This window comes from Neomonachus schauinslandi, chromosome 8, assembly GCF_002201575.2.
Source record: "Neomonachus schauinslandi chromosome 8, ASM220157v2, whole genome shotgun sequence".
NCBI classification, from domain to species: Eukaryota; Metazoa; Chordata; class Mammalia; order Carnivora; family Phocidae; genus Neomonachus; species Neomonachus schauinslandi.
The window spans coordinates 45164099-45182714 of record NC_058410.1 but is presented as its reverse complement, the minus strand read 5'-3'; the positions used below and the strand labels follow the sequence as shown (position 1 = coordinate 45182714).

Here is an 18616-nt window from a genome sequence, read left to right as displayed (position 1 = left end):
TCCTAGTTGAGCATCTGCCCAGACCTCAGACAGGTGGAGAAAGGCAGTCCCGCCTCGGCCCACCCCGTCCCCAGGTCTGAGCTGTACCTGCACTGCCTTCCTTCTCCGCGACGCCGGGGGGCCGGGGAGCCTGCGGCCTCCGCCCCCGCCCCTGCGGCCGCAGGTCCCCAGCCCCGCCCCGCCCCGCCCCGCCCCGGGCTCTGGGCTCCGGGCTCCGCGGGGCGCCGGCCCAGCGGCGGGTGCGCAGGTCTCCCGCGGCCAGGAGGATGGCCAAGGTCCCGGTGTTGGAAGACGCCTTCCTGCAGGCGCAGCCTTCGCCCCAAGTTTCCCCTGAGACCCAGGGGGAGTGCTGTGTGCAGCTCTTGGGCAAGGGCTTGCTCATTTACCCCGAGGAAAGGGTGTACCTGGAGGCTGAAGCACAGCCCGGGGGCGCGCTGGGCAGCGCGGAGAGAGGGGAAGACCCGGAGCTGCCGGTGGGAGTTAAATCAGGTGAGCGCTCTGCCCTCGCGGGGGATGTGACTGGGGAGCGGGTGAATTCTAAGAAGGGCAAATAAAAGTAAACACATCGCAAACATAACATGTATGTAGAATGTTCAGTCCAGATCTTTGTATTTTCCCCAGGAAAATATTTGTCAACTGGAAATGAACTCGGAGGGATTTTACATAGTTCTCCTCTCACCGCCCCCACCCCCCCTTAGACCACCGCGTTTGACGCCAGGGTACTTTTAAAGACTATTTAATTGATTTCACATTCTGATTTTCTTTATCATTCTTTCAACTTGCAATCAGAAATGCATTTAAGCAATGGTAACTTTTCCTCTGAAGAAGAGGATGGAGAGAGTCACGACAACAAAACCAAAGCAGCCGATCTACACCTCTCTCAGAAAAAAACCATCACGCAGATGATGAAGGATAAAAAGAAGCAGACTCAGCTCACCCTGCAATGGTAAGACTCCCACAGGGGTACATTTCAGCACCTGTTGAGTCTTAAAAGTCAGTATTTAAAAAAAAAAAAAAAGTATCTTCAGAATCTGCTTTTCTCAGTTTGCTTCTCCCTCAAACTTTTTGGGGGAAGTTTAAAATACCAATAGGAAATTTATCCATTTTTTTTTTCACTGAATATTTGGTATGGAGAGATATTCTGGTATTGATAAAAAATGATCTGCAATGCAAAACCCCATCACTTTGTTCATTATTGACCCAAAGTATAATTTTGTCAAATGTCAGCAATGACAAATGTTTTTATGACTTGCTTTCTTAACATAAAATCAGTTTGGTCCTTATTATATATTTGTTATGTGGTAGTTTTGTGTTTATAAAACATGATTCTTTAAAACAACTTATAAGGAGGAAGTACCTTAATACTGTCTTTATCCATATGAGGGCAAATTAACAATTGTGTATTGGTCATTAGGTGAAATATGTGTGAATGAGAAGACATAGAAAAATCAGTTAAAATATTACTATTATCTTAAATAAGTGTTCAACTATTTTTATAGCACCTGTCATATATGATTTATTATAGTGAAATATCATGAATTGGATTTTGAGGAAAACCTTTTAAAACCAAGAGTTTATCAGTAGGCTTTCTACATATAGAGAGCATTTTGTAATATTATCTAAAAGGAAGAGGGATCTAAAGTAAAAACTCTAGGCTTTCCTACATACTATGAAGAAATAGGGGTATAAATTTCCTCCCAAGTTACAAATAACAAGCAAATAATTAAAAAGGTCTATTTACTGATTAGTTGTATAAGATGTTTATATGTGAAGTATGATCTAAACCTTAGAAAAATACAATAGAAAAAATAATAGCTAAAAAAATTACCAGAAAAACCTAGTAAATTTTATTTTCAGTTGAGTTAAAATTTGCATATACTAAATTTTTGTGATTATATACTTAAACCTTTTCAAATATTTGAAATATAAATCAAATATTCTAAGGTTATGGTTTAACTATGGAAGTTGATGTCACACTTACTGGTTAAAAATACACTGAAGCAGTAAATATTTGAGTTAATTATCTGGAATATTTAGGATACAACTACTTTATTAGGATAATTGGGGCAGAAGTGTTGATTAAAGATATATTATGGAGAGCTGTTGAATGATCACTTCCAGTTTTTCAGTTCAAATCAAGTGAGTGGAAACAAACTTGTTTTTTTTTTTATTTTGTAAATATGATTGCATTATAATTAAAGGAAAAAAATGTCATACCCCAAATTAATATGGTACTCATGGCTGGAATTATTCAGTATTTTGAAGGTAATGACAATGCCTACAAGAACATCAAAACAGCAGGGGAACAGTTGACATTTTATGCATGCCATTAAAATATAATTTTTAAATAGTTGAATGTTTTCTTAGTGATTTTCATATTTTTTGAAGCTATAAAATGCTGTAATTTTTGTTTGAATTTTCCACAGCCTTTCCTAAAAAAGAGTCTTATGTATATTTTTTTAAAAAAATGACGTGAGTTATCTGTATTTTGAGAATTTTCCCTTAAGGTTGTGTAGATTATTAGGGATGTTAAAAATTAGAGCTGAAAATTAAAGTGAAAAATCTGGGTGAGTAATTCCAGTTTTCAACTGTCAACTAGGTGTTTGGTTTTATGGATGCAAATCTTACTGGGTTTTGGTTCTTTTTTTTCTTTCTTCATAGAAAAATGGACATCTGATGCTTTACATCTGATGAACATCTCTTTTAGCTTTTATCTCCTGTGTCTTGGGAATAGGTTAAATCAGAGATCTTGGATAGTTGCACTCAATTTTAATCTGAATGCATACTCTATATTGCATTGTTCCTACATAGGAATAATTATAATTTTAGTATACATAAATTTTAGTCAAAATCACCTACTGAATTGTTAGAAAAACTGGGAATACAATCTACAAGTTCTGAGTTCTTGATTGTTGTTCAGATATTTGTAATACTTAAATATATATTATCACATTTATGTAAATCGTGTTTAATTGAGATTGTAGACATTCAAGTTAAATAGAATTATGTCTAAATTTTCAAAATTTACATAATTATATTTATAACAGAGTTGAATTTATATATGTCATATTTGGAAATGTCTCTGAAGACATACATTGTGTTTCAAGTGTATGGTATGGATTAGGTAGTTACAGTACTGATCACAGCACAAGGCGTAGGAGGAGAAATAGATCAGTACCATTTCAGACTTAAGCGAAGTGAGTTTACTCTTAGGTATTTTGCAAATAAATGTATCATCATGCTTCCCTAACCATTTAGGGTTCAGAACTAGTTTGTGAATGAAAGTTAGAGATTGTAAACTTTTGCTGGCCTAAAACCGGGCAGCCCTTCAGGGTTGAGAATATCCTTTAAAAAAAACATCATCTTCAATTTCACCATTCCCATTTTATCTCACGGGGCAAACCGTAATGAATAGTGAGGATTTCCATAGAAGTAAGACCTTGTTCTTTGGGATATAGACCAGGCAGGAGTGGTATTATGTTCACCACGGTATTTTAACTGCACTAACAGGGGTGCATTGGGCCTGTTGCTCTTCTAACATTAGTTCTTGTGATCTGACTTTTAATAATATCCGGAATAGAGCAAGTCTACTCATGTCTGCTCATGAACCCATTTATACAGAGTTTGTATTCAGAGCTGTCATTAGACCAATGTGAAAGGGGAAAGGGAAGGAGAAAAAAAGAAAAGGTTTGACCCAATTTTTTGCCTTTTTTTTTTTTTTAGGCTTGAAGAGAATTACATCGTATGTGAAGGAGTCTGCTTACCGCGGTGCATCCTTTATGCACATTACTTAGATTTCTGCAGGAAAGAGAAACTGGAGCCAGCCTGTGCAGCCACCTTTGGCAAGGTAAATGACACATATTGGCTACACTACTTTACAACTCAACTCACGTCAGGTAGACGGTGTGGAAACACATTCATCTGAGCAAGTTTTCTTACAGAGTATTAAGAAACTTGTTTCACAAGCATAAATGAAATTCTTACAGGTGTATTTGGAACTACTATATGTTTTGTCTTGATTTTACCTACTATAGGTTTTACCTTGAACTACTTTATGTTTTGAATATTAGAACCCTGGCTATCAGAAGAGTTCATGTGACATTAAAGGAAGCTCCCTTTGATCAGTGACATACATTTTCCTTCAAAGAGGAATATGTTAAAGAGTATGGTATGGCCTGTATTGAGAAGCAAAATTAAGTGGAGGTGACAAGTATCTTGTTGATGCAATTGGTGATTGTGCTTATAGTCTAGCTAGTCCAAGCATATGGGTTTTTAATAGATTTTTACTTTCTTTCATAAATAGTTCCCTTGATTCTCCATTTCACTCTGGGTATGTTTACACCACAAACTCCAAGATGTTGTGAGAGGATTGATTAAATATTGCTCATTTAAAAACATTCCTTTCTGCCCAACCTGTATGGTTAGGATGGGAATCTATAGAATTGGCATTACTATATTTACGTATGTTGATCTTATTTTGAGAATCAGGAAACAATATCAGTCTCTTGGGAAAGCCTTGTTCTTGAGATTCATCTCATGCTCTGCCGTCTTAAGAACCTAGGATCGCGTAGAAAAACTATAGCAGGAGGGGAAGAATGAAGGGGGGGAAATCAGAGGGGGAGATGAACCATGAGAGACAATGGACTCTGAAAAACAAACTGAGGGTTCTAGAGGGGAGGGGGGTGGGGGGATGGGTTAGCCTGGTGATGGGTATTAAAGAGGGCATGTTCTGCATGGAAAAAAAAAAAAAGAAAAACTATAGGAAGCTTAAGTCTCAAACATTGCATCGCATGTAAACTGAAATCCAAATTCTAACCTGTAGAGGGACTCATTGTCTAGAAAATAATGAATACTATAGTCTGGCTTCTCAGTTTTTGAAAATAAAATAATTTATAAATTTATTTTGAAAACGTATCTGCTTACGGGAGTCAGTGTGATATGCTGTATGGTAGTCTCATTTTTTAGGTTCTGGCCTAGACAGTGACTAACTAATTTGTTGTGAGATCTTCTGAAAGCACTTCACCTTTTTAAAAACTCAGTTCACTCACTCCCTAAAATGAGGAAGTTGTGTAAGGCAATTTCTTTTTTTTTTTTTTTTAAGATTTTATTTATTTATTCATGAGAGACACAGAGAGAGAGAGGCAGAGGGAGAAGCAGGCTCCCAAGGAGCAGGGAACCCGATGTGGGACTCGATCCCAGGACCCCGGCATCATGACCTGAGCCGAAGGCAGACGCTTAACCATCTGAGCCACCCAGGCGCCCCTGTAAGGCAATTTCTAATGTCCACTTTAGCGTTGCTATTTAATGAGTCCACCTATGGCAATCATCCTGTTTGGGGAGTCATGGAGCACCTTGAGAATCTGGTTAAAACTATAGAACCAGTCCCCAAGAAATGAACATATACAAGAAGTTTGCCATGGAGCCCTTAGGAGATCATACAGTTTCATGTTTCATGTAGAAAAGATTTCGTTCTTTAATCACTAATGCTAATTTTTAGCAAATTTTAGAGAAAAGAACATAGAAAAGAAAAACTTTAAAACACTGCTGTGGAGATCTGGTAAGGCAGAGACAGTTTCCTGTGTTCTCTCAGGGTTGGAGATGGAGATTTAATTGTGGCAAATCTCCGGATAAAATTATTATAAAGATACTCAAATTTTTCCTTTAAGTATGTAAGTAAGATAATAATTGCTTTCGTAGTCACATTAAGTGAAAGCAGATACTGGTATGATCCGCTTTGGAATTGAGACAAGAGCAGTAGGATCATCTCATCAAAAAAGTATCTTCTTGCCTCTGCTGATGTATTATTGCTTATCAATATGGTACATGTGTGATGTTACTTCTTCCAGACTAAATATTTACTCAAACTTTAACATTTACTTTCTCCAATTAAGTGGTTACAAGTTGCTTGCAATAGAACCACACACTTCCTAAAAACTAAAGTAATTGACTTTCCTTTTAGACAATTCGCCAGAAATTTCCCCTCTTGACAACTCGGCGACTTGGAACAAGAGGCCATTCAAAGTAAGACCCACTGTTGAGCATATATCAGATCTGTACATATGATACACTGTACATGAGGACTGACGCATGTAAAATAAGGATTGTCTTTATCAGTGAGTGGAAGCAGGTATTCTCTTCTTGACGAAGCAGATTTTTACCATCTGTAAGAACTAAGAAGAAAAAAAAGTGGATTTTAGAATGATGTTTAAAAAACAAAACTTATACTGAAAAATCATAGTATGTTATTTCTTCCGATAAAATAATTTAAATGAATCATTGTCATAATCTTCAAGCCACTAAAAAAGGCACCAGTGTCACGAAAGGGGCATGTCTATGGCTGAGTAGGGGGTCCGATGGAGCCCACAGCACTCCCAAAGGCAAGGCCAAAGCCAGGAGGTGAAGTACGATTCAGGTTCTTCCTCTGCGTTTCTTTCCCAGGTGATGATTTCTTAATATCCTCTTCCTTTCCCTTTAAGACGAGTGACCTGCACAAATGACTTCTTTGGTCATCTCTTCATGTACATAGAAACATAAAGTAAGTTCTCTCTCTTGATAGCTTCAGCTTTCCTTTTCTCTTGTGGCAGTCTCTGTAGGACCCCAGGCACAGGTTCTGATTCATCCATGATTGCCTCTGTCCGCGGCGTTTTCAGTGTTTCCTTTCCTTCTGCCTACAAACCTATTCAGGTCTATTTCAGGCTGATAAAAATAAAATCCTCTCAAACCTGCTCTACTCTTCACAGTTGCTCTGTTGTTTTGCTTCTCGTTGCTGTTCCTTGAAAGAGTAGCTCTGCTCACTTCCCTTACCATTGTTCACATGCTTGTGTCCTAGCCCATGTCTTTACCTGGACAGAAACTCCTTGGCTCATTGTTACCATTAGTCATCTTCCTTGGCACCCGTCTAGCGCGTGAACCTGCTGACAGAGCCCTCTGAAGATAAATCAACGTGTGAAGTGTCTCCCCTGGTTTCTCTGTCACAGCACCTGCTAAGTCCTCTTCCCTCTTCTACCATTCATTTGCTAGCTCATCCAGTGTCTTCTTTGCCCTAACATCTAGTTCAGAATTGCCCAATGGAATATAATGCAGCCACATATTTAATTCAAACGTTTCTAGTAGCCACTCTTAAAAAAGTAAAAAGGAACAGATGTTATTTGATTTTAATGTTTTATTTAATCCAATATATCCAAAATGTTGTCATTTCACCAAATAATCAAAATGAAAATTATTGAGATATTTTACATTCTTTTTCCCCTGCTAAGTGTTTGAGCTCCAGGGTGTATTTTATACCGATCGCACATCTCAATTCAGATTAGTCACATTTCAAGTGGTCAGTACCCACATGTGACTAGGAACCACCCTAGTGGATAGCTCAGCCTTAGTCACTTGCCAAAAAGAATAAATCTTACTCTATGAATTCTCTTGAATTGGTCTCTCTCCATTCTCACTTTCATAATCTGGCCTTCACTCTGTCTTTCCAGTCCAGTCAGTATGACTCTTCCAAATCGACCTTCTAAAGTTTCCATTCAATCATATGTCTGTCGTGCTCAGAAAGTTTTAGCAGCTCATGGCGAATATTTCTCACTTTGACCTTCAAGGTCCATTATGATTTAGTTGCAAGCCATTTGCCTACCTTATCATCTGCTTCTCATTTCTCAGCTTGTAGCCTGTGTTCCCACCAAATTAGGGCCCAGTACCCTCTGCTTCACCCTCAAATGTCATTTGAATTTTTACTTACCTCTTGATTTCTTGTAGGCTCTTTCTTTATATCCTCACAGCAGTTCATTGGTACCCCTCTTAATATGAAATTAACTTAACTTTTCCCCTCAAAAGATAGTATTTTTTTAAAAGATTTTATTTATGTATTTGACAGAGCGAGACACAGCGAGAGAGAGAACACAAGCAGGGGGAGCGGGAGAGGGAGAAGCAGGCTTCCCGTGGAGCAGGGAGCTTAATGCGGGGCTCGACCCCAGGACCCTGAGATCATGACCCAAGCTGAAGGCAGACGCTTAACCAACTGAGCCACCCAGGTGCCCCAGAAGATAATATTTTGAGGATAGAGACTTTGTCTCATTCATTTTCATATCCTTTCTGTTGTCGGCTACATAATCGATGATCAATTAAAACTTATTTGATTCCTATTAATGTTAATAACCTGTGGTCTGAGAAGGAGGAATGAAATGCCAGATTGAAAACGACTGAATTCCCTTCTAACCAAGTGAGGACTTGTTTTTCAAAGTTGAATCAGTTTAACTGGCTGATTTCTACTGAATTTGATTCCTACTGAATTGTGTAGGTGGAGGAAAGATCAGATGGTGTTTGACGTAGATAGTAGAAAAAAAGGCAAAGCAATGCAGAGAAATCCTCTTCACAGGATCTGCAAGAGGGCAGGCAGGCAGGCTGCAGAGAAAGTCAATTAATCCTAGAAGGAGCCTTTAGGATTAGGGATGAATCATTAACCCTGTCCATTGTGACACTGTGAGGCTCCAGTGTTTAGGTTTATGTAACAACATGTGGTAACTTCAGGCAATGTGTTTGATATCTAAGAACAGATGTGCCCAAGAGCAAAGCATTAATAATTTGAGTTTTTTTCTACCTTCCTGATATGCCATTTGCTTTTTATAACTTGCCTGTTATATTCATGGTATTTCGATATCTTGGGGAAAAAGATATTTTCCATAGGGAAACTAAGTAAGTCGAAAGATAACGGCGAGATGTAGAGTTTGTGTATCTTGCAACTGGCAATGTTTTGATGTACTTATTCTTAGCCAGACAGCTTCCCCATCTTTATTTATTTCTAAGAGTTGCCTAGAGTTAGGAGCATGAAGTTTAGAGTTGGGCAATTCTAAGCTTTAATCCCATTACTCCCATATGGAGTTGCTGTGTGACACCAGATGAATTGTTCGGTTTTTCATCGGTAAAGAGGGTACACAGTATCTGTCTCACAGGTTTGTTGTGAGAATTAAATGAGTTAAAGTGTAGGAGTGGATGGAGAAATGAATATACTTTCAACCTGACTGTCCTTAATAATATGAAATTAATCTCTCAGTTCATCCAAACATCAGCAATGCAATTAAAAGTTATTATTTATTGAGCACTGCACACACACACACACACGCAAGCACATGCACAACCACACACTCTCAAATCCTCACAAAGACAATGCAAGATTAGAATTACTGTGTTTTAGGGACGCCTGGGTGGCTCAGTTGGTTAAGCCTCTGCCTTCGGCTCAGGTCATGATCTCAGGGTCCTGGGATCAAGTCCCGCATCAGGCTCCCTGCTCTGGAGGGAGCCGGCTTCTCCCTCTGCCTGCCGCTCCCCCCTGCTTGTGCTCTCTCTCTGATAAATAAATAAATAAAATCTTTAAAAAAAAAAAGAATTACTGTGTTTTACAAATGAGGAGACTGCAGTTCAAAGATTATTGACTTGCCCAAAGCCACACGCATGCTGTAAAATAACAGTGTTGGCATTTAAATCAAAGTTTATCTGACTCTAAAGTTTGTGCTTTGTCAACTAGTAAATCCTACTTTTTCCTGATATCAGTCATATCAACAAAATAATTATTTAATTGAACTTTTGATTTTTTGAGGTATAAATTTCATTTTTTGCCTAACCTGTTTTAAAAACTTATTAATAAATTCTTCAAAGAGCAAACATTTTCTGTTTTTCTTAAAGATTTTATTTATTTATTTGAAGGAGAGAGAGAGAGAGAGAAAGAGCACAAGTGGGGGGGGCAGAGGGAGAGGAAGAAGCAAATTCCCCACTGAGCAGGGAGCCTGATGCAGGGCTTGATCCCAGGACCCCAGGATCCTGGACCCTGACCTGAGCCGAAGGCAGAAGCTTAACTGACTGAGCCACCCAGGCACTCCTAAAGAGCTAATGTTTTCTGAAGCCTCAATCATAAGGCATTTTAAACTATTTTATATTTATTTAGAGATATTTACGTTTTATATAAATGTGTGGTTGTGCCACACATTTGCTTTTTGCTTTTAATTTTTGTCCTAAACATTTTTTTTGTGTTGGTATATTATCTTTACAATCATCATTTCTAATGGCTAGTTAATATTTCAAAAATTCACATCTTATGAAAAATATTTTTATGTCTATGGAAATATGAACAATTGGTGAAACACAGAAATATAAATGAAGAAGTAAGAATATTTTGGAGAAAGAGAAACTTACAATTTCTGTGAATTTTACCATTAATTTTGCAAAACGCCTTTTACTGCAGTGGTGTTTATTCTAGTGCCTTAAACATACTGTCACTAAATATTTATTGAATTATTTCAAAAACATAAATAAACTTAATATTAATTTATTTTGACTTCTGTGGATCATATATTAAAATATATTAATATTATATAACTGCTTAATGTTGGTTATTTAAAAACAGAAGCTCTCAATTTTTGCCCAAATGTCATAGAATAGCGAAAGTATGTCCAGTCATTTCATTTGAGTCCTTCAGACAGAATTTATTTTAGATCATGATTAACTCAAAAGATTCTTCTGTATTCTGGGCACAAGATAGCATCACTGTTTCTAAAGCTGTCCTTGGATGCCTTTAGGGTTCATGGAACCTCTTCAAATTTTACTCCCTGTATAAAATCTGATAGTTGGGAAGCACTGATCTTTGTGAGGAAGAGACTGATTAGTAGGATCTAAAAAATAGGAGTGAATTTTGTGTCTATTTTCAGGTTCTGTTTCTCTAAGTTCTGACATCACTGGGTATTAAAAGGATTCGTCCTCACCTTTGTGCAGGTGCTACTTCTTTCCCTCATTAAAGTGAAAGATGAAAAAGTAACTGAATAAAATGAGGCAAAAATTTATTCAACCAAAAGGAAGAGAGAAAATATATAAAATAGATACATTAAAAACAAACAAAAAATCCAGATGGACAGAATCACTAGGCAGATATCACAAATCATGAGATATCACGCACTGTCAAAATTAGAAACAATTAAAAATTGAATAATTTGTTTCCACTGGCCCGTCTCATGTTCTACATGAGAAGCCATTGCTGCCAATGGTTCCGGAAAAAGGTCTTTAGAGGTTAACCTCTGGTGTCAGAAAGCCTGGCTCTAGAACATCTAACCTGAGTGAGCCTTGGGAACAAAGCCAGTGAGTTTACAGGGACAAAGCTCTGCTCTCTGTTGCTTCACTCTCTATCCCTTCCTTCACTGTCACCATCCCCTCTCTGCCAAGAAGCCCCAGCGGCGGACTCTGCACATTCTCAATACCAAGATAAAAACTGACTTGGCTTTTGAGGTTTTTGTTGTCTTCTCTTTGATTTATTACCAATGCCAAAATATACACCTGATTTTTTTTCTGTGCAGTATTTTCAAATTTGGATTTTGAAAAAGTAACAGTGAAACAAAATCAGATAGGCACAAAAGAGTATCTAATGAAAAGTAGTTTTTGCCTGTTTCATGTTATGAATGGATTATATCAGTAATCAATCCATTCATATTTTTATCAACGTACAAAGCATGCTGCTAAAGAGTTTTTAAGTACAAGTAGTGGGGATAGGGTACATGCTATCAAAAAAGTTTCACTATTAATATTCATTTATTTAATGAGCATTTTATTGAGTGTCCTGGTGCTGACGAGGCCCTGGGGATAGAGTGGTGAAGAAAAAGCACCTGCTTCTCACCCTTGCTCAGAATAGCTCAGAAGAATAAGGGAGAACACTGTTGGAGACCCACCATGTAGATTTCATAGACAGGGTAGACTGTTTGATTTGAAGTTACATTTTAATTTCTTGTAGACTTTGATCAGTCGAATCTTGGTTTTCAGACATGATGGACAAAAGCTATTATCTTATTTATTAGTAGTGATTTAGTGGGTTAATAAAACTGATACGGCAGCTGCTCTTATCATAGTAAAGTTATTGCAAGTCCCTGAACAGCTTAATCCCATCATTTCCTTATCAGTGATCATTTGTGCAGTGTAAACTAACATCAGGGCTACTAGCTCAGTGGAAACATATGTTTCAGGAATTCTATATAAGGACTGAACTAGAAAGGAAGAACTATAGGGGCAAGTAGAAGTTTATCAACAAGTGAAGAAAAGTGTTAGACACAATGTAAATATTTTAGTAGTAAGAGCAGCAATAATTTCCTTTGTCCTGTTAAAAATCTTTTATATTTTATAACATGTTCACTTTAAAATGTGGACATAAAAACTAATGAATTAATCTTCTTTAGTGCTAAAATGTAAATGATAGCTGTCATTTGATGTAAGGCTGAGGATAATTGACACTAATGAATGAACACAATTTGTTAGATAATCACAAAGATCCTTGTTATTATGCAAACATTTTCTGAGAGAAATTAGCTAGTTATACCCAGGATTTTTAAGCACTTATCATATAATTTTAAAATAAAAATGGATAAGAATCATATAGAGAGAAAGAACTGTGAAATGTTTGGCAATCTTTATTCAGAGTAACCCACAGAATCAGCATTGGGTAGTGGTATATAAATGAAAATAACTAGCTAGCTCACACTTAGGCAGACACGTTTTTATTTGACATGCACCAACCATATGTCTTTGTTGTACTAGAATATTTCTGGCAAATATTTCCTAGCACGAGTTATTTTAGGCTAATATATTAACAGTAAAATAATGTTGTAAAATGTTGGGCTTGAGATGAAAAATCCATGTATACTTTGCATGAAATTACTCTCCCTAGTTTTATGAGGTTTACCTTTAGCTGTTAGGAAGACAGAGCTGCTCATTTATTATCTCTTCTCTGTTCTCAAAGACATTAAATCATCACTCAAGTGATAACATGTATCGTGTAGACTAAAAGGAAGGTTAAGGGGGAAAGATTATTAATTTTATTGGTTCCAGAAGAAACTAGATATGTAAGTGCTAAAGCATTACAATAGTCATTACAAAATATTAAAATTTATATTCTTGGCAACAGTCTTTCTACTTAAATACACTGATTTCATGCCCCTTGTATACATTGTTTAGCTATATAACTCTTGTTCGGCCCCAATATTTTACTGGTGACCTGGGAATGCATAGTGCTACGAGGCAGTTATTGAAACTGTTGGCCTTAAGGGAATTTTTGTTTTATAAGTGTCTAAATTTCTAACAGGAGACATTGATTCATCCTCCAGTAAGTGAGGATTTTTCTACAGTAATTTCTATGGAGGAAATCAATGAAGGAAAAGATCCGTTCCTTTCCTCTAAACCTTATAGTTTAGTGGGAGAGGTAAGTCAGGTATACACACACCAGTGGTATGAGGTATGAAGCTATAGAGCATAAATGACCAAGAGAGGAGTTTAAAGGACAGAGAGATTAGATTTGTCTGAGAAACCAGGCAAGCTTCATGCATTAAAGCTATGGCCTGAGGCGTAAGAAACGAGAACAGAAAGGAAGAGGGGCGTTCCCAATGAAGAATTCAACCAAGTAAGGGTGCCGAGGTGAGAAAACACGTTATTTATGGAGTGCAAGTAATTGTGACAGTAATAGATAAGTTTATACAGTGCTCATGGTAGGGTTAAAGGAGTTAGTATATTTCCTTATATCATGTTAGACAAGGAATTCTTTAATCTTTACCAAATTTAAAATTATGCTAATATATTTAAGTATATGATACTAGATGTGTGGCCTTAATTGAAAAATTCCTGTTTATAAAGTTTTCTTTATGACACATTGTTATTTCTAACTTTTTTCATGTTATTTATTTATTCAACAAGTATTTATTGATTTTCTGTTATAGGGAGTTTACATTCTAGAAGCAGTCTTTGTTTATACATGGATCATCAAATATGAAAAATCCAGATCAGTGGTATAAATCTTAGAGGTTCCTGTTAGTTATCAATGCTTGCTTAATATGATTCATGCTGAGCTAGAAGAAGGAGTGTTTCTGCTGAGCGCAAACGTATTCAAAACATTTTCACTTAAGAATTTCTAATTACGAACAAAATTAGGATACAAAATTATATAAAAGATATATATATCTTTTGTTCCTTGAGTATGGAGGCAACATGGCCGGTTGAAACAAAGAGGGCTCAGTTGTGTCTGGGTTGATAGTGTCATTTACGTTTGGCCTGTGAATAAAATACACTATTTTAGGGCGCCTGGGTAGAGCAGTCAGTTAAGCATCTGCCCTCGGCTCAGGTCATGATCCCAGAGTCCTGGGATCGAGTCCCATGGTGAGCTCCCTGCTCAGTGGGGGGTCTGCTTCGCCCTCTGCTCCTCCCCCACGCTCATGCTCTCAGGCTCCCGTGTGCGTGCTCTCTCTCGCAAAAATAAATAAATAAAATCTTTAAAATACACTATTTTAAAAGGATTTTCTAGCTTTGCACAGTGGCAGTATCGTAGCCAATGAAGTTTTTCCAAGGCACGATTTTTGTTAATTAAAAGGATTTTCTTTTGCTGGGGTTGGGGTGGTGGGGGGCAGTAAAATGTAAAATCCTGAGTCTGAATGTAGTTGGAAGCATTACATACTTCCATTTTTAAAGATGTTTTTCCCTAATGATTGGAAAGGAGGGGGCAAAGTAATACAGTCATTTTAGAAAAATAAGGAACAAATGAATTGTGTCATGAGAATACCCTTTCCTTAAAGTCATAAGTACGAAAAAAATTCACAAATTCGTATTAGTCGGTATTACTGAGTCCTAAAGGATGTTGTAGTTTTTTTTTAAAAAGTGACCATAAGGTGATTTTAAAAAATGGAAGTAAAATGTGCCTTCGTATTGGTCAGTGTGGTCAGTGTTCCGTGTCTGGCAAGTGGTCTGGCTCAGGATGCCATGAACAACAGTGTAATTCAGAGGCACATTCCTGACCTGATCTTCCATGTCTGTTTTGTCATTGTACTGACATCTAGCATAGTCGTCAGGATGCAGTATGTCTTCTAATGTTTGTTGAATTCCTGCTCATCCTTTTGACTGGTCCTGTGATTTTTATCCACCACCAAACAATGTAATTTCTTCTCCAATCTGCATGACAAACCACCTTACCATGGTATAATATTATCTGCATGTTGAAAAAAGGATTATAGATGAGAAACAAGAGGATCAAAGTTCTAATAAAAGAAAATGAACAACTTTTAAAGCAATGTTTAACATATATTACTTCAGCAAGTGGCTAAAATATAAACTCTAGCATCTGTAGAATAAATGGAAAACTTTGCCAGAGAACATGAAATTACAATATATTTCCATTGTAATCATTCCCCTTGTTCTCAAACATCCCTTGCTTTATTTCTTCTAATACAAAGACATTCCCTCTGATATCTTTGTTCCAAAATTTAATCAAGAAAATATTAATACTGGAACACCTGGGTGGCTCAGTCCATTAAGCGTCTGCCTTTGGCTTAGGTCACGATCCCAGGGTCCTGGGATCAAGTCCCGCGTCGGGCTCCCTGCTCAGTGAGAGCTTGCTTCTCCCTCTCCCTCTGCCTGCCACTCTGCCTACTTGTGCGCTCTGTCTCTCTGTCAAATAAATAAATAAAATGTTTAAAAAAAAGAAAATATTAATACTTATTTCAGACTCTTAGACTCATTAACTAATTCTAATATACTTGGTCCAATAACATCTGAATCTGCTCATTTTTTTCATGGTTTTTAGGTGTTTCCCTTATCTATTTCTGTTAATATAGCTGCTTTTGTTAACTTCTTTGTGACTTAAATAAGCTTCCTTCTTTTAGTTTCTCATTGGAGACTTATGTCACGTCCATATTTTGGAGTTTCCATCACTTACATCTTTCCTTCATTTCTCCCTTTGTTCCAATATACCTTAGGGGTTTTTTATTCCACATCTACTATAGGAGTATTTTCTATACTATAAAACAGGAGTGGTTATAAACCTACTCTGTTCAGGTTAACAGACTACTCATTGTCCTTGTATTGAAAACTTGTCCCCAGTCTGAAGCAATCATAAAATATCTGCATTTACCTTGATCATCCTTCCTTATTGTTTCTCAAATATAACAGTTCTTTCTGAAAACATTTATTATAATATATTTAATTTTTTGTTTTCATATTTAAACACTTTTTCTTCTCCATCTCAAAGAGGGTCATTAGAAGTGACTTCTTTGCCCTTAGAACTTAATGGGCAAGAACCTATCTCTGGGCCTCACACTTTAAAGTGGCCCTCTTCCTGCTATTCTCTTCCCCAGGAGACAAGTTCATAGCCTGAGTAAATGTGTCCAGTGAAAGACCATGTTCTCCTTCTAGCCCACATTGCTGGTCCCTGGGGCCCCAGAATTCTCTGTCCAAATAGCCCCAGGCCTGCCTTCTCCCTCCTATGTGGGACTCTTCCCCCATCCATCCTGAGAAGGGTGCTGGGCTCCACCAGTATACATAGATTTGAGAGGTGACCAGGAGGTCCTAGCTCTTTGGTGGTGATGGTTGGGGGGTTGGATTGATCTTGGACATGGAGGCTGTGTGTTCACAAGAGGCTTCTCACAGTGAACAAAAGAGCAGGGCCTGGGAAGAGAAGGGTCGAGGGTGGCTTTTCTCCCACTGCCATGTTCACACGTGGAAGAATTCTAAATTCAAACCCACCTACCAGATCATTACAGAGGTAAATTGTCAAGATAGAACAAGGGTATTGTTTTGAGCAGTTTGTTAGCTTGATTTATACTTAAATATTTAGATATATGGTATGTGGGCTTTCATTTGTACTCTTGTCCTGGACCTTGAAAATGTTTAGGAGTGAACTTGCTCTGCCAAGTCTTTTTCTTTATTGCTAGATCAGAAAAGGGGCCTTAAAAGAGATCCTGCACTATCTTGTCCACTTTAAACTCAGATGATGATGCTAAGTAATGAAATTTTAAATATGGTTACACTGAACTCCACTGGAAACCCCCTTATTCACTTTTATTTCATTCCTTGCCTGGTTTTAGATGAATGCAAATGGAAACAATGGGTAACCAAGCAGGTGGGGCTGCATGCCTTAGGGGTGGGGAAGGAGAGGGGAGGCAGAAGTTAGCAGGCGTTGGCCACTCTTCCTAAATCCCCACTATTTGATGAGCTTTTGTATCATAGTTGTAGCATTTGTACTTGGGTGTGTCATAAATCAGAAGTCTGCATCTTAGGAGAATGAGCTACAGCCTGAGAATTGATGAAATGCTATGCTTGTCTGTGGCTCAAGATCCATAGACACATTTATAACAAATTATTTGTAACACTGTTACTTTCCATGTTTCATATTTCTATTGATTCACGACATAATTTTTCCCTCATTGTTGCACAAAAGTTTGAAGTGAAGATGACAGTAAATTGGGCTTCTCATTCTTCATGAGGAAAGTGATTTTTGAAAGATCACATGCTTCATACATATTCCTATGCATGATATTGATATCTTCCTTCATACAGTGTCATACTGTTTTCTCCATCCAATAAATATACCATAAAGGAAAACTATCATTTTCTTGTTCAATTGACTATATGCAAATTGAACCAGCAATTTGCAGATAGATGCTTGTATACTTGGAGCCGGTGCTGACATTTACAAATTTAAGTGGTTACATTTAAATGCCTACATTGACAAATGTTTTGGTTTTTGAAACCTAATATCTTAGGGGGCAGTAGGGGATTGGTGGTAGGCGGCTCTCCTTTTTTAATCTCAGAGCCAGAAATATGACCATAAGTAGGACTAATGACCTCAAAGGAATTTAGCACATTAAGGTGCTACTTGAAAAAAGAAATCAGGAAAAGAAGGTGATCAAGGGGTTGCAGTTCTTGCTTGCACTTTCCCCTCAACTATACTTTAGTTTCCTTTTCCCCTTCAAAAAACTCCTTCATTAACACAGAGCTGGTTCCTGTCCTTGCTCCAGGTATCATTATTATGGGATTGGCATCAAAGAGAGCAGTGCATATTACCACTCCGTTTATTCTGGAAAGGGCCTGACAAGGTAGAGTTCTATTTTCTTCAAGACAAGTTCTCTGTATTTCTTTAACTATGCATAATAGCAATTGAGTAAAAGACTTTCTCATTTTGCTTATTGAAATGTTTTCTTTAAAGCATCAGACCTTAGTTTCAACTTTGTATGGACATTTACAATGATGTGGTCTAGATTACTGGGCAATTTACATAATTTGCAATCATTAATGAAAAATTAATAGTGAACAAGGTATCCCAGAGAGATGAAAAGGAGAAATCAAGGAAGCAGAATTGCTTTTAAATTAGTATTTACTCATAAGACTGGAGTCTGTTTTCTGGCTGGATTCAATAAAATAAAGGCAGAAAATGTATTTTTTTCCAAGAGATAAGCTGTTTTAAAAATCTATGTGCTTGGGGTGCCTCGCTGGCTCAGTCAGTAGAGCATGCGACTCTTGGTCTCAGGGTCCTGAGTTCAAGCCCCACATTGGGTGTGGAGCCTACTAAAAATAAAATAAAATAAAAATCTATCTGCTTGATCAGCACCTTACAGAGATGAAAAGTTTATTATAAATCATCTCTAATGATGCATACTTTGAATATCAGCTTACCTTAAGTGAGTTAAAGCTACTGACCTGGTTGAGTCTTTATGAAAGGAAAAACACAAATGAATGTAAAGAATACACTTCTCTAATCTACCCTTAGCTATCAAGGGGAGGTCATGAATAAGTGGGGTGACATCCAACAAAACCATTGATACTATACAATTATTATTTT

At 37.4% G+C, this 18616-nt stretch overlaps 1 protein-coding gene and 1 pseudogene across 1 annotated transcript in view; both read left to right on the top strand.

Annotated features, from left to right (window-relative positions):
* Positions 1-266: 266 nt before the first annotated feature.
* Positions 267-18616, top strand: part of RFX6 (regulatory factor X6) — a 56394-nt gene continuing 38044 nt past the window's right edge. The window contains exons 1-5 of the mRNA XM_021693628.1: positions 267-489; positions 790-946; positions 3724-3847; positions 5960-6021; positions 17796-17873. Coding sequence (XP_021549303.1) covers positions 267-489; positions 790-946; positions 3724-3847; positions 5960-6021; positions 17796-17873 — 644 coding nt within the window. The remainder of the gene's footprint in view (positions 490-789; positions 947-3723; positions 3848-5959; positions 6022-17795; positions 17874-18616) is intronic.
* Positions 14310-14491, top strand: LOC123325544 (annotated as a pseudogene).